Below are 17,500 nucleotides of genomic sequence, written 5' to 3'. Positions count from 1 at the left end.
CTATATTGTAGTCAGCTGGAAAGCAGGAAAACGGAAGACAATTCCATAGGTGTGCAGTTCTAAGAAAGAAGCTTTGTTCATGGAATCTACGTTTAGGTTTAGGCACAGACAAAGAGTGGGGGAAATTAATGATAGTGTTTTCTGCTAGACAGATGTTTCTTGTGAAAGTTTGGCGAGGGGGGATCACAGATTGGAGCTCAGCCGAGCACTTGCCATGAAAATAATGATAAAGCAGAGACAAACTCGCAACATCTTTTCTGTGAGAAAGAGGTCGCAGAGAAGAGAAAAGGACATCCCCTACGAGGCTACGAAGTCTATTTTGAACTCTATCAAGGCAGGATTAGTCCTTTCTAGCAGCTCCTGCCCAAATGTGGCAACAGTACTCCATCCTTGGACGTACCTGGCACTTGTAGTGTAATTCAAATTTTGTCGGTAGCTGAATACTTGATACTTCGTCAGAGCTATCAAGGGTATTTTTTTTATTGTGACACCATCACTAGATTGCTTGCCTACCATGGCTTAAGAGAGTCCCATCTACCCTCGAGAAAAGGATAGACTGTGCCAGTTTCTAAAAACCTGGTATTTTACCTTGCGGTACATACAGCGCCTCACCTTCCCAAATGGTCACCCATCTGGTACTAGCCAGGCTCAACGTTGCTTAACTTCAGTGATCTGGTGAGAACAGGTGTGTCAACGTGATTGTGCCGTATAACAAATTTAATAATATTAAACGTTAACATGATACGTTGCCCATAAATTGCTACAATTCTCAACTCACTCAATCACATACTGTTATACATACGCACACACACACACACACACACACACACACACACACACACACTGCATGAATCCCCTGTTGTCGTCTGCTGATTTACGCTGCTTGCAGACAAATGAATAAATGTATTCATTTAAAAACTCCTTATATTTCTCACTGAATTTTTCTACAATGAAAACCACACATACCAAATGAACATTACTTTTATTAATAACTTTTAATCAAATGTAATTTTTGCAGTTGAGTGATCTGGCGAGAACCGATGTGTCAACGTGATTGTGCCGTATTGGCTTTCCTAACGAGCACTATTCTTTATTTTTCTGTAATAATTTATACAATGTTTCCTTCAATTTGTATGATTTTGGAATATAAATTATCAGCATCTCTTCTGATGGTTAGTAACAGTATAAATTCCCTGAACTTACTCCATCCACCCCTAACTCCAGACAAGGCATGAGGCCACTTTAAGTTAAGCTAATAAACAAAAACTACTTCAAGGTCAAAAATTAGCCAATGAGAAGTGTTAAATAGATAGATTTTGACATCCAAAACAGTTGTAGCAGTTACCATAACCTTTTTATGAACTTTGTCACATGGTCAGCTCACCTGAGAGCTGATCGCTGAGTGGCCAAGACAGAAAGGAAGTTGACTGCAGCAACCAATCAGCAATGATGTTATAAGCCAAAGATATTCAAAATCTCAAGCCACGAGTATATGCTGCTCCTGCTGCTACAAGATCTGCTAGAACTCGTCTGCACAAAAACAAATAAATGAATAAATAAAATAAAATTACTGAATTATAAAGTTTTATCATATTTTTTTAATGTTGAAGAGTTCTTAAAATCCAAGAGAGGTAACTTCCATCTATAATTTTGACAAAATAATGCACAACACAGTGTAGCAGTTACCATAACAGACTATTTTCTCGTGGATTAATGCCCCCTTACTGACTGATTCGGCCACACAATGACCAGTCAGCTACCAGGGCGTATTAATCCTATGTGTCCCTTATTAGACTATTTACTCCTGTCTGGAACGATCCAGCAGCGAGCAGAGGAGCCCCAATCACCAAAGAACATGTACCTCTATCCTCTCGCTCTTTGTCTGCTGAATCCCTCCCAGACTGCGATTACCCCACTGAAGACTTTTACTGGACAGTCTGGGAACACTTCAAGTTTTCTGTTTCCAGGCGGTAGAAAACTCGAGAACTTTCTGTTCCTTTTTCTTTTCTTTCGCCTCGGACACAATCCTTCTTAATGCAAAATAAATTTTTTTCATTGTTTTGTTATAAAAAAACGTGTGTTGTTTAATTATTCTGTGCCTTTTGTATTTATTAATCTTTTAAACTACCTATAAAGTTCCCTGAACTTACTCTATCCACTCCTAACACCAGACAAGGCATGAAGTCCCTTGAAATTAAGCTAGGAAAAGAACTACTTCAAGGTAAAAAATTAGCCAACGAGAAGTGTTAAATAGATTTTTGACATAAAAACCAGAAATGTTTTTATGGAAATCATATATATATATATATATATATATATATATATATATATATATATATATATATATATATATATATATAGGTTTTTAGAAACTGGCACGGTCTATCCTTTTCTCGAGGGTAGATGGGACTCTCTTAAGCCATGGTAGGCAAGCAATCTAGTGATGGTGTCACAATAAAGTCTGACAAAGTATCAATGATATATATATATATATATATATATATATATATATATATATATATATATATATATATATATATATATGATTATTAAAATGGATAAAATCCGAAGACATGAAATTTAAAATAGATGCAGAGAGACCTAGAGGCTCAACATTTCGTCTGTCTTATGCAGGCTTTCTCAAGACCACCTCTCTTGAGAAAGCCTGCATAAGATGGGTGAAACGTCAAACCTCTATGTCTCTCTGCCTCTATTTTAAATTTCATATACATATCATTACTATATATTGGGTACAATAAATAATCAATAGAGAATTGGCTCTATAATAATAGATACAAAATCTGCATAAGTTAAAATATCAATGTATGTGTATTTTATGACCAGGCAAAGCCGGACAGCCTCTAATTAAAAATAAAAACTAGTTTATCATATTTTGACAACCTGGCATTGATAAGAGTGGAGATTACGTAAATCAGGGGGACATAAGTTAGTTTGCCATTTAACCAAGTAATAATCAACAAACAGATAAAACTCTTTGATATACTTATGCATCAGGTGAAACTAATTGTGTGCTATTTGGATTATTCTGACGACGGTATTCATCTTACGGTACAACGTTTTGGCTGATGTAACCTCCAACTTTGTGAAAGTATATCTTGACAATGGCTTTTGTTGGTGATTGTCGAACTCGGTAATCTTTTCTGTTGAATTCAGAAATATATACAGAATTTCGAACGGAACTCTTTATATAAGAAGCTATGACGTGAGGCAGAGGAAGCTGGAAAGACTGGACTCCAGATCAACATCGAAAAGACAGAGGTCATGAGGGTAAATAACTGAAGGCAAGATCCAGTGCAACTACAACAAGAGAACATTAGAAAGGTTGACAAGTTTGTGTACCTGGGCAGTGTTGTCAGCAGGGATGGAGGAACAGATGAGATCCGAATTTTCAACACTAATGTGAAGTTGCTTCTACTCTATGGTTCAGAAACGTGGAGAGTGACCAAGACCAACACCCACAAACTCTCAGAAACATCTTAAACATCAGATGGCCGGAGATTATCTCCAATGAACAACTGTGGGACAAAACCAACCAAATCCCAATAGAGGTAGAGATCAAAAAACAAAAATGGAACTGGATTGGCCACACCTTACGGAAGCCTGCATCCGACATCACCAAGCAGGCTCTTGAATGGAACCTGCAAGGCAAGCATAAAATTGGTCACTCGAGGCTGACATGGAAAAGAAGCATTGAGGCTGAGACCAGGGCTGCCGGAATGACATGGGCCAAACTGAAGAGGACCAGCCAGAACCGGGTCCTTTGGAGGAGCATCGTTGCAACTCTATATTCCCCAAGAAATCAAGAGGCCTAAACAAAACACCCTTTATATAATCCATGGGGGGTAGGATGCTCTTGTTCTGTCAGCCATGACTGGTAGAAGTTTTAAGTAATTCGCAGTTGCATTCTTAGTATCACCACTTGATCTTAAGTTAATAAAAAAACTACTTCAAGGTCAAAAATTAACCAACAAGAAGTGTAAAATGGATAGATTTTGACCCAGAAAACAGTAATTTTTTTAATGGAAATTGTTCAAGACAAGCCATGAAGTCACTTGATGTAAGGAGCTAAAATAAAATTACTTCAAGGTCAACAACTGGCCAACAAGAAGCATTAGATTCTGACCTAGAAAACAGTAATTATTTTAATGGAAATCGCTCCAGACAAGCCATGAAGCCACTTGATTCAAGGAGGAAAAATACTACTTTAAGGTAAAAGCTAATCAACAATAAGTGTTTAACGAACTCAGGAAACAGCAATTCTTTCCCCTCTTCCCTGGAAACATTGCTCATAGAATACGAGGATTAAAGGACAAAATAAGGGAAGCAAGGATTACGACGCTGCTGAAAGTAAACCCAAGATCCAGTTTCTACTCTTCTAGTGAGATGGAATAGATTCCAACCCAGAAAAAAAACAATTTTTCCCCCTTTGCCAGAAATACCGCCCAGGAGGACTAAAGGACAAAATAAGGAGAGTGAGTTACAAGATTGCTGAAAGTAAACCCAAGGTCCACTTTCTACTGTTCTTAAAGATAAAGCGATGCTTTGCTATCCGATCACTCCTCTTTACACATTCCAAACCTTTATGATTTGTCACAATTCTAACAATAACAATTATACTATTGTTACATGGGTTGTCAACAGTAGTGGAGGCCGGATGTACACGTTGATGGGGTCACAAGTTAAAGCCGTTGACATCGCAGGTGCATCGGGGAACTCGAGACTGATATAAACAAAGCGTATAGCTTGTCAGGGGCAGAAGGAGAGAAAACAGACATGTGCCCGGCTGTTGGGACACTGCTCGATTGACCACCAACCACCGTTAACCGCCCCCCTCTCTGTTCCACGTCGTCGCTAAGTTTCTTGTTGCTACACGCAAACAATTGATTTTTGTAGCCGCAGCATTTTAGAAAAGAAATAAAGACATTTATTTTTCCACAAGTTGTTTCGCGTCTGTTTTTGGCCAGAGAGTGCTGGGGAACGCATCACTATTATATATTTTATAGACAAGTGTCCGTCTTTTGTACACTTTTTATTCTTATACGGTAACATACGTCCGTGCTAATGAAGAACTGGACATATATAATAAAACTGATTTATATTTTTATTAAATAAAGTATGCTAATTATATATTTTAGATATGTAATTTTTTATTTTATTTGTGATGACATATATATATGTAACAAGATCTGCAGACTCGAGAAAACGCTGAGTTGTCTTGCTGTTGACACTTTGTCAAAAAAAAAAAAAGAAAAAATTCAGAAAAAAAAAATAGCATCTGGTTTACTGAGATAGATAAGAAAGATTTAAAATCAAACCACTTCAAACTATGAATGAATTTGTGCATGCGCAAAACTAATAAAAAATGTCGGCAGGTTGAAATGAACATTTTGCATTTCAACTTGCTAACATATTTCTGTATGCATTATTAATCCATCCAAACAAAGATTTTACTCGTTATAAACCATCCTTGGTGTATGATTGCTATTTCCTGTTAATTTCAGTGTTATGTGACCAGTAGTTTATCTGTTAAATATTTACACACGCACAGACATATATCCATTGTTTTATTTATATAGATAAATGTTTATGAAAACTAACCTTTTGTCTGCCTTGGTGACATGGTTTGCGATTTGCATGTTTGCTGCGTTCTATTGATGCAGTGACAAGCTATGTTTTGGAGGACTCTTAAAGTCGTCAGATTCATCTTGGCTCCTTCTGCAAGAATGGTCAACGCCACCACACAATCTACCCAGCTTAAAAAAAAAAACAGAACAAAATTAAAGTTGTTCATTGATTTTTGGGATGAAATATTGTCAGGATTAGTGCTCTTTAGGAATAGGTTGTTAATCTGTTAAAACTGTTGAGTTATCTCCCTTTACCTGTAGAGGGAAAGTCTGTTGAAAGTGATCTCCTCCTTGTTGTTGTTAGTCTCTGAGTTCAGACAGTTGAGTTCTCTCTCCTCATCTATAGATAAGGAAAAGTCTGTTTGGAGTGATCTCTTTGTTGTTAATCTCTAAATTAAGACAGCTGAGTAAGCTACCCTTATCTATAGACAAAGGTAGTCTGTTTGGAGTGACCTGCTTTTGGTTGTTGTTGTTGTGCAAGTTGGTTTTGAGGAAGGAGTACAGAAGATTGGTATCCAAGAAAATTTCAGTACTTACTAGTGTTGGAATGATAAATTAGAATCGGAATCAAGAATAATAAAATCAGGACTTTTCGTGTATCAAAACCATTATTGGAATCGAAAATATTTTTCAATGCAAAAAACGATGCTTTTAATTTTCTTTTTTTGTTTGTTTGTTTCTGTTTAAAACTTAATTTTCCATTGTTGGTACCAATGATAAAATGATGAATATTTATTGATTTTAAACTAATAATAAAACTTAAATATATAGATCACACATCCGTGCAAGTGTATTTTTACGTTTGTGAAAATATGTACACATATTACGCGCATGTTTAAATAAAAATAAAACACAACAGTTAAATATTAGAGATTTAAAAAGAATCAGAATTAGAAATTGTATCGGAATCAGAAAGTTAGAACAGAATCAGTAATTCTATTGGAATCAGGAAAAATATTGAAATCTTCGCATTACTAGTAGAAAGACAATGAAGAGGAAGTTGCTCACCAAGGCACACAAAAGAAACCTGAAATAGGATTGTTAATCAACTTCTGTAATTCATAGATGCGGTGTTACCGTGATTGATGTCATGCATCTATTTATCCAACAAAAGGTTCGTTCAACACGCCCGCACCACTGAAGTTGTTAGCAATGCAGAGCTTACTGCACATACAGAAGTATAGTAATTATAGGAGCAACTGGACTCATGAAAAAGAATTTAAAAAACTACCTGGCAAATATATCCGGTGGACCAAGTGCAAGAGAGGTTCAAACAATTGCACTCAAAAGGGATGGTCAGAATCTTAAAAAGATGTAAAACACAAAGGAACATCCCATGTAATCACGAAAACTGAATCGGTATAATTGTAAGTTAACGAGTCAACGCCCCTGCCTCCGCCCCTCCCCCACCCGCATTATGTATTTCACCATAAACAAGCACCACACACCAAATAAGTGAGGGGTAGGGTCAAGGAGGATGGGAAGACCGAGGAGAGAGAGAGAAAGTACTTGATGAGTGCAAAGAGGACTGGGAATTTGGGGAGGCTTATTGCCATCCAAATTCCAGTGAAGACCAATGGTCGCCGCCAATGAGAAATCACCGGTAAGCAGCTGTCGCGATAACACAATGTCATCTGCATCTAAAAGTAGGTGGAGAGTACTGGAAATCTGGGAAGACTTATTGTCACTCAGACTTCAGAGAACACCACAGGTTGTTCTCAAAGAGAAATCTTTGATGATGGCCTGTGTGACTTCTCCTAATGAGTAAATACTAATAATCATAATAATCATAATAACAACAATAATAAAAATAATAATAATGATTGGTGCCAGCGAGAAACTTATGGTAAACGACCATTGTGATAACACAAATTCATTTGCAAAGGTTATCGAAAGAGGTGTGTAGCAGTCTGGGGTATAGAAGAAAATGCGTGTTCATCTCACGTTCGGGTGTCGCCAATTTGTAGTGAACTGGTGGATATATTATATATATCCCCCAGTCGTATAAAATAGGAGAAATGAATTGCATTGAGAAAGGAAAAATGAATTGCTTTGAGGAAGAAATGAACAACGCGTTTATTTGAAGTAAACGAACTAGGATTTATTTTGTGAAGAAACACATGAAAGAAAAGGGTACAGCACGCGTTTAGTTTGGCTCACGTCTCTCGTTGTTTACTGGTGAGAAGGAAAGTCTATTGTCGTAGAGAGAGAGAAATAGGAAAAGTCAATCCAGTTTGGTGTGCGTCTCTCGCTATTAGCTGGTGAGAAGGAAAGTCTATTGTAGTATAGAGAGAGAGGGAGAAAATGAGTAAAAGCCAATCTAGGCCATGGAGATAGAAAACGTGTAAGGTGTATGTACTGTCTGATAACTCTTGCCCCCACACATACAGTAGCAGGGGACGTGGCGTGCGCGGGCGCCCCAAAAGGAGTGAATGGTTCGTCAAACCTCTCAGCTCGGAAGCCGAATTGAAAAGGGTAGGAAACAGCTTGTCTCTTGCTTTTATAGTTGTTTCCGGTGATCTTTTGTGCATGTGTGGATTTCCTTTGAAAGGGGAAGTGACGTTGTCCATGTGTGCGTACGTGTGCGCATATGTGAGTACATGTGTGTACGTTAGCGTGTGTGTGTATACACGTGAATGTGAGTGTATATACGCGAACGTGAATATATGTACGTATGTGACCGTGCACGCGTGTATTTGTGTGCGTGTATGTATATGACAAGTAATATAGCTTGTGAGGTGAACACGTGTTTTTGTGTGAGACTAGAAAAGGCTGGAAAGTACTGAAAATTTAGGGAGACTTGCTGTCATCTACACTCCAGGAAACACCACAGGTTGTTGACAGAGAAATCTTTGATGATGGCCTGTGTGAAAATTCCTAGTAAGTACAATAAATATGAACGATAAAAAGAGGGAGTACCATGTGAACGCCATTTTCAAAATGGCGACAATTGAATAAGCTGAATTTCTTGACAATAATTTTGAAGATTAGTGAATAGTTTGCTATTGAAAAGAGTTATGGACCAATAAGTATATTTTACGGTTTAATTATTTCTTCATAATATCTATTATTAATAAAATATTACAAATAAAATTTTGCGATATTAAAAAAGATATTTAAATTTACGAAACTACGTCTCAAAAATATAAACTATAAATTCTTTGTCTATAACCTAGTTTCATAAATATGTTTTATGGCGGACAAGACATCTCTCACTCCTTATATATTTTTTTCTTTTCGTCTTTTTAATTTTTTGCAGCGGGTTATTACTAGGTCTATGACAACAGCATAATCTTTTCATTGTTTTGACTCTCGAGTGTGTATCCGTTGATATCTTATATGCTTTTATATTGAGTGATGTGGTTCTTGGTTGATTAACTGTGTCTAACTGTGTCAGATATATACTCGACAGTCAAAACAATGAAAAGAATATTCTGTTGTCATATCCCTAGTTATTACTGATTGAACACGCATCTACCAGATTATCAAAAAAAAAAAAAATGCAAAACATTAAATATTTAAAGCTCAGTTTCTGATAGTAAATGGATCCCCCACGTTAGAACCAGTCGACGAGACTACGAAACCGGAAGAGGTAGAGTTTCTTATTTGGGGGTGGAGTCTCAAAATGTTTTTGAATTTAATAAATTTTGGGTGATATAGAAGAATAAGCGACTCTAAGTCGGTAGCAAATAGTGTCAGATTAAAAATTATTTTATTTTTCTTAAAAAAAAAGAAGAAAGATATCAATAAATCTTTAAAGTTGAGAATATGTATGTATGTGAGGACAACTCTCAACCTATATACTCAACGAATTTTTGATCTACAGACTTGAAATTTGGTATATAGGGTATTCAGACATATAGAAAACTTTTAATCGGTTTTCATCCAGAAAAACGAGCTGCTAAGTGGTTAAAATTGAAAAAATGTTATTTGGGTGGGGGCATCGGATTTTTATCTGCTTGTTAAATGTGCGAATCGCTCATGACAGCTTCCTTATATTAAGAATAAGTAGGTTTGAAAACACTCTTTCAAAATTGTGTCAAGCTAGCCTAATGGTTATCGTACTCGACTCATATTGTGTTTAGGCTTTGGTTTCGATCTCAGCTCAAGTATTTTTTTTACTTACAAGAAGTGAACTGTTTAGAAAAAATATAATACTCGCATACACAAATCTTGATTTCTTTCCGTTTTTTTTTTTTTATTCATTTTTTTAAGGAATTTAACGTTACATTTAATACCGGGCAAACTCGAGTACATCTGCTAGTATTTAATATATATATATATATATATATATATATATATATATATATATATATATATATATATATATATATATTAGAGGTCAAAATACGCTAGAGTACCAACTAAAGACTTACCTTGTAAAAAAAGTTGATTTTTAGGGGTATTCAGGTCTGTTTTGAACAAATATTACATTTAAAATTGTCACCGACCGACTAGTAGTTTTATGATATTCAAACCTTTTATTATCCAATGTATTCCCTATTGTTTTCACTTGTCGCCATGTTTGTTTTTGTGCCCGCATTTAATGTATGTGCATTGTATAAGTTCACCATTTTTATTTGTCAAATTTTACATAATTCATCATTTTAAACGAGGAACATTGATTTAAATAAATATTTATTATATTTCTGTGAGTTTTGTGTGTATATGTTAGATTAAAATGGAAAAGGCCGACTTACCATGATTCGTGGTCGGGCGAACGGCTGCATTGTATTAAGGAAATGAGGGATGCCATAAACGAGTTCTCTCTTTGGGTTTTGTTGGGCAGGGTTGAAATTGCCAGGACGTTCTGACATCGCCAAACATCGAGGGCATGCCACAGTGCCGGACTTAAGTCGTGGATACTGCTGCTCATCCAAGAACTGTGTTCAGAAAGACAGCGTGCTTCACTTTCGGGACAAGTTTCAAAATTTGATACACAAGGCTGCAAAATATATACACGTTAACCAAAAATTTCATATATAACAGATCTGGTTAAGTCCAAAAATTTAGTGCACAAAGTGGCACTTCTATACTACTGGGACGAGATTTCGGAAATTGTAAAACTGAATTTCACACAAAAAAAATGGTATCTACGCATTCCTCGTATTTTTAAGATGATTATATAAAAAAAATTACGAAAATCGATAAGGTAGAAAATTATTTATTAAAGAAAATAAAAAATAGAATTTGAAGAAAATGATTTCAGAGTGGGGGGGGGGTTCTTTTCTGTTTCGATTTAAACAATATGGCGGCAATTTTTCACCTGCTAACACGATTAAAGTTGTTGTTTTTTTTTTTAATAATTCAGTAATATTCAGGTAATTCCGACTGCATAATTTGGAAGCTACCATTGTAACTTATTAGAATCAGTTGAAACCCTTGTTTTTTGTTTTTTTCCTGAAAACTCCTTTTATCGACTGTAAAATCTCCATTTATCGACTACAAAATGTGTAGAAGCGGCCACAAGTGGACTCGCCTTAGCTAAACTATGGAATGGAATGGAAGTAACTAAACGTGAAACGAAATACGAAATTATATGGAAATAATTTATTCAAAAAAAGTATTTTGATTTTAACACTTCTTGTGCTATTATGAAATAATAAAAAAAGAAATAATAAAATTCGATTTCGGTTTCGTAATTCAATTGAAGGTAGCTACTTTTTTTTAGGAAAAAAATATTTATGATAAAATTATGTGATAAAATTTGTGAAAGACATTCTAAGAATTGAAAAATATATATTAAAGAAAACTTTATTTACAGAAATGTAAAAAAAAAAATAAATAAATAAATAATCGGTCATGTTGAAACGGCTCCACATTCACGGCTACAAGTGTATACCATCTTTTTTTTTTTTTTTTTTCAAAATTATAAATTCCACTTTTCATGATAGAGTCCCTTCTTGCTTTTTGTCTTTGGATTCTATTCAATTATCTTCCATTCAAGGTCATCCCTATTAAAGGCCTAGAAATTCAACATTTGGTGTCTTTTACTGGAGATGAGATTTCGAGTCAGTTACAAATATCGGTCTAATAGCGAACGTGCAAAAAGAAGAAGAAGAAGAAGAAGAAGAAGAAGAAGAAGAAGAAGAATGCTTTAATTATAAGTTAGTATAATGCCAAAAAGTTAAAATGGAATTTTATTGAAAATTATTTTTCGTCAATTTTTAAAAAAAATAGTGAATGGAAATCAGTAAACAAGAAACGAAATACGAAACCATATTAAAATAATTTATTTTGAAAAATTATTTTAGTTTTAACACTTTTTGTTTTATGTTGAAATACAAAAAAAAAAAAATAATAAACTTTGGTTTCATAATTCAATTGAAGGTAAGTGTTTTGTTTTATGACAATACATTATTTTTGAAAAAATTATGTGATAAAACTTGGGAAAGACATTCTATCTAGGAATTTAAAAAAATATATATTAAAGAAAACTTTATTTACAGAAATGTCAAAAAAATATTTTTAAAAATTATTTCCGTATGAATATATTTTAAATATTAAAACAAGTGAAGCATACATGGTCCCCCGTGAGTGCACAGTGAACGAGGCATAAATAAATGACTAAGTTCAGCATTTACCCCCCCCCTCCATTTTGTTCCAAAAGTCCCCAGGGGACGTAAAATCCTGGTGAAAATGAACAAACGGTACAGTTTTAGGCCATAATATTGAGTTCTGCACCATGCAAAAAAAAAAGAAAGAAATTACTAGGTCCATCATTCCCCTCCCCCGCTTCATTTAGCCTCAAGAGTCCTCAAGGCCTTACATATTTAAATTTCAGTTCAGCACCCTGCAAAACTGCTAAATAGACATACAGAAAAGTTTGGACAAATATGGTAAAATAGTCCCAAAAATGGAGTGTTTTTATTAGCCCTAAAAGTGCTCCTGAGGCACACCCAAGAGTTATCGCAAAGTATAGACAAACAAAATTATATTGAAATCAGTTAGTTACAACTTTTTAGAAAGTTTTATAAAAATCCAAGGCATCAAATTTTTTTTAATAAGCATGAAAGTGTAAATTTTAGCCATTTTAACCCGAAAGGCACTCCTGGGGGAGGAGGGTAACTGGAGTTTTCCCAGAAAATCAATTCTGTTACTTTTTTACTCATATCATGTTTAATGTTTGTAAAAAATTTCAAGGTGTAGTTATTGAGAAAAGTGCAGACAGACGAAAGGACGAACGAACAAGAGTGAATTTATGGGTCCACCCTCCTTTTGTCGGGGGGGGGGGGGGCAAAAATTATGTGATAAAATTTGTGAAAATATGAAATTATTTCCATATGAATGTATTTTAAATACTTAGAAAAATTATTTCTAGAAATGTAAAGTTTGAATTACTTTTTTGAAATAAAATATTTCTATATGAATATAGTTTAAATATTAAAAAATATTTATAAAAATGTAAAAAATAAAAGTTTATTATTACTTTTTTTTTTATTGTTTCATAATAAAACAAGATGTGTTTCCATGTGGTTTCGTATTTCGTTTCATGCTTGGGGACTCCCGTTCAATATTTAGCTAAACCGAGTCCACTTCTGGCGTCTTAACTCTGTGTACTGAATTTTTAGATTCATCCGAAATCTATTTGCGTTTATGCTATTAGGTGGGTGCGAAAACAATATCGTTTTCTCACATATGTTACTGATTTCTGAACGTCATTTAACAATATTTTTCCTTGAATTATATTTTTCTCTTTAAAACAAATCTAATTCAATCTACACGATGATGATAATAATAATAATCGGGTTTGTATTACTATACACATAGATTCGAAAAAGTTGTCAAAAAACAAATATATAACAAATAAATGTTATCAAAGGCAAGATAAGTTACTTTTCTACCAAACTGGATATATTTTTCGTGTTTTTATTCAATGTAACATGTTTATTCAGCTCGAAACCCTTTCCTTTTAGAGACCCTGTGTCGCAACCTACCAAATGCCTCACTAGCTTTATTAATTCTACATTGGATGTCCTTTTCAAATTTAGCATCATCACACACAATAGAGCCAAGGTATGTAAAAGAAGATACTGTTTTCAAAGCTTTACCATCAACATATACCACTGGTTGTGAAGAGGACGTAGTGTTTGGTTTTGGCTGGTGAATAAATGTTATAAATAAAAAACCGGATAAAATACTTTTAAAAACTCGCTCAATATATGTTACCGTGACATAGGTTGACATATATTCGGCGGGTTTTTAATAGTATTTTGTATAGTTTTTTATTTATAACACCTTTTTCCATACTTACGGTGTTAAAGAGGGTGTGAGACACCATCTTGAATTTTCGAATACATCGGTAAACACTGTATATTTTTCGAGCTGAATAAACATGTTACATTGAATAAAAACACAAAAAATATACCCAGTTTGGCAGAAAAGTAACTTATCTTGCCTTTGATAACATTTATTTGTTATATATTTGTTTTTTAACAACTTTTTCGAATCTATGTGCACAGTAATACAAACCCTAATAATCTTCTTGCTTAGGTAATTCGGCGATGTCCCGGAAGTGCTAATATGCAACGCAAAAAAGAAAGGAATTTTACAAGAATTTCATTGTACCATTGTTGCCGTTTCGTGCGAAAGTTCCCTCTTCTCTTTTGTCTGTGGGGTCGGCATGTTTTTTAATTTGCAAACGTTTGGTTTGGTCTCGGGCAGGATGATTGATCCCACTTGGACCATAAATCTTAAAGACAGCTGAACGTCTGGGTAGGAAGAATAAATAGATTGGCACTCAGACAGACCTGGAAAATAATCGAAACAAAAACGGTTTTAAAGTAAAACTAGTAAAAAAACAAAACAAAAAAACAAAAAACAAAAGCAAAAACAAAAACTGTTGGAATATATATATATATATATATATATATATATATATTTTTACATGGAGTTCACCACTTATCAAGGCCCAATGGCCACTCGGGGATAAGGGTTATTGTGTATACAGTAATCAAAGGGATAGTGTAGCAATAGTATTGGAGAATTGGTAAGGTGTCATTACTTAGGGGGGGCGGTTCATCAGGAATTTGTTTGTGTTGGACTTGAAGACATCCAGGTTGAAGTCGGGAGGGAAAAAGGCAAGCGGAACAGAGTTCCACAGGCGTGCAGTTCTAAGAAAGAAGCTTTGTTCATGGAATCTACGTTTTGATTTAGGCACAGATAAGGAGTGGGGAAAATTATTGATGGTGGTTTCAGCTAGTCGGGTGTTTTTTGAAAAAGATTGGCGAGGGGGGACCAGAGAATGGAGCTCAGATGAGCACTTGCCATGGAAATAACGATAAAAAAACGACAGGCTCGCTACGTCTTTTCCATGGGAAAGAGGTTGCAGGGTAGAGAAAAGGGCATCCCCCACCAAGCCATGAAGTCTATTTTGTACTAAGTGAAATAAGATACTGATAGAATTCAGATGAAAATCCTGATCGATATTACTTGAAGTAATATTTCAAGGAGATCCTAGCCAAAAAGGAAAAGCTCAATATTTAAGAATAGAGCAATATATAAGTTTTGTGGTTCAATTTTAAATTCTGAAAAAAAAACAACATATAGAGGCATATATTCGATTTAAGAATTTATTGTTTGACAAAGGAATATATAGAAAGGGTTCTTTTAATTTCCTTAATCCATGGATTTTCAACAATGGCTCATATCATCAGAGGAAATGAAATGCAGTTAGCAAAATGTTCAGCTGCGAATGGACGCTATTTTGCTTTCTGCACAATTATTGAAAATAGTTTTTGAGTGGTTGTGAATAATTATATGGAGAATATTATACGAACAGAGAAGTTGATACAACCTGGGTAGTCCATTATCGGAAGGAGTCCCATGTCATTCGGGGTTACAAATCCGGGTGGGCAGAAAATAGGCCCATGGGAGAAAGTGATATTCCCACATAGAGAAAGCGTACTGCTCAATCTTGATATTTCGAAAAGTATACCGGGCTGTCTTATTCGTTGTTGCATTGATTCTGTGTTATTTGCTTGGTCCAAATTCTTTCTCAGTGTTGACAGAGTATATCCGAAATTGGGTGGATATACCATTCCATTGTAATTATCCTATATATATATATATATATATATATATATATATATATATATATATATATATATATATATATATATATATATATATGTAGGACGACAAGAGTATGAAATGAAGACACAAAACTATATATTGGTAGATATAGAATGGATCATTTATTGAATAATGGAATACAGGCAAAATTTGGGGGATAGAAGGGACTCTTTATGCCAGGGCATTTCGAAGCCTATTGCTTCTCATCAGAAGAGTAGAGAAGGTGCTAGATAGCATGGGGGAGATGCGGCGTCTAGCGTAAGGTTCATTAGGGATGAAAAAGATTAAGAGGAATTATAGAATGTTGGGGGAAGCTTTATTGAATTCTAAAAAAATAAGGAGAAGCTTATTATATATAGTATGATATGTAAGAATATATATGGTCTTTAACATAGTATTGAGATTAAGGGGTATATGTATTATGGTTAAATAGGGGGTGTATTGTTGCTGTGTGGTAATTTATTTTAACGGTTTGTGGGGTGTCTATTTTCTATGGAGTGGGTAATTTTGATTAGTTTTTTTTTTTGGGGGGGGGGTTATGTAAGGTTGTAAAACTGAAAGGTAATATGCGGCAGTATATTTATAAGTTTCTACTGTTATGATATAGGGAGTATTATCATAAGGGGGAGGTCGGATATTAGGGTGGCAATGACTATGAGTGCGTATAACTTGATGTAAAAGGTTAAGTATACATATTGATGTTAAAGTGGGGGAGTAAGGAAACCATAGCTACTTATGAGAGTGGTAAAAATATACCAAATAATAGTAGGGTAACTATAATAGTATGGAAGATAATAGTAATGACAATTATAATAATAGTAGTAATAATAAAGTTGAAAATAAATTAGATGTAAAATTGAATATTAAAAAAAATGAAATAAAATAAATAAAATAAAAATAAAGGCAAAATTAAAAATAAACATTAAAATTAAACATTAAATATAATGTTACCAATGGTTGTGATAAAATTAAATTCAAAATTACTGTTAATAGCAGTGAAAATGGAGATAATGGTAGCGGTTATAGTAGCAATGGTAATGATAATGATATCAATTATAATGATGATTATAATAATAATAATGATGATAAAAACAATAATAATAACAATAACAATAGTAATAGCGTTAAAAACAGTGCAGTAATAATAATGAAAATAATAAAGGCAGTAGTAACAATACTTCTACCACTACCTCCAACATCACCACCACTATTACCAATAATAATAATGTAAATACTGTTAATATTAATTATTAGGGGTGCATAAAAGAAAGGGGTACAGACAAGTGGGGGGTTTAGAATAGCAGGAAATGGGGTTGAGGAGTGAGGGGTAAGTGGACTCGTATGAAATAAAGTAAAATAGAGAATATACACACACACACACACACACATACACACACACACACACATATATATATATATATATATATATATATATATATATATGTGTGTGTGTTGTTTTGAAAAAAGAAAAACTGAATGAATTTATGAAATGATCAATGTTTCGTCCCTATTGCAGAGGACATCTTCAGGATATTAAAAGGAAAAATGCAAAAAAAAGAAAACGATCATAGACCATACGAAAATGAAAAGGAAACAGTGTTAGAATCCTACCCATATCGGGAAGGAAACTATGTGTCCTTCCCGATATGGGTAGGATTCTAACATTCATATACACATATATACACACACACACACACACACACACACACACACACACACACACACACACACACACACACACACACACACACATACGCATACACATACATATATCCGTATAA

The 17,500-nt window shown here is 34.4% G+C and overlaps 1 protein-coding gene and 1 pseudogene across 2 annotated transcripts in view; both read right to left on the bottom strand.

The window, feature by feature from the left end:
* The window catches only part of LOC145267073 (transmembrane protein 232-like), a 288,020-nt gene that overhangs the window by 37,323 nt on the left and 233,197 nt on the right, over positions 1–17,500 (bottom strand). For both annotated transcript variants that reach the window (XM_080123035.1, XM_080123034.1), the window contains exons 7-9: positions 14,214–14,395; positions 10,346–10,590; positions 5,620–5,774 (exon numbers count right to left, since the gene is read on the bottom strand). In XM_080123035.1, the coding sequence (XP_079979161.1) occupies positions 5,620–5,774; positions 10,346–10,590; positions 14,214–14,395 (582 nt within the window). The remainder of the gene's footprint in view (positions 1–5,619; positions 5,775–10,345; positions 10,591–14,213; positions 14,396–17,500) is intronic.
* Positions 596–712, bottom strand: LOC145267254 (5S ribosomal RNA; annotated as a pseudogene).

This window comes from Euprymna scolopes, chromosome 42, assembly GCF_053919585.1.
Source record: "Euprymna scolopes isolate OS-2025 chromosome 42, ASM5391958v1, whole genome shotgun sequence".
Lineage (NCBI taxonomy): Eukaryota > Metazoa > Mollusca > Cephalopoda > Sepiida > Sepiolidae > Euprymna > Euprymna scolopes.
The sequence above is the reverse complement of the archived record's forward strand: the minus strand, read 5'-3'. Positions and strand labels throughout refer to the sequence as shown.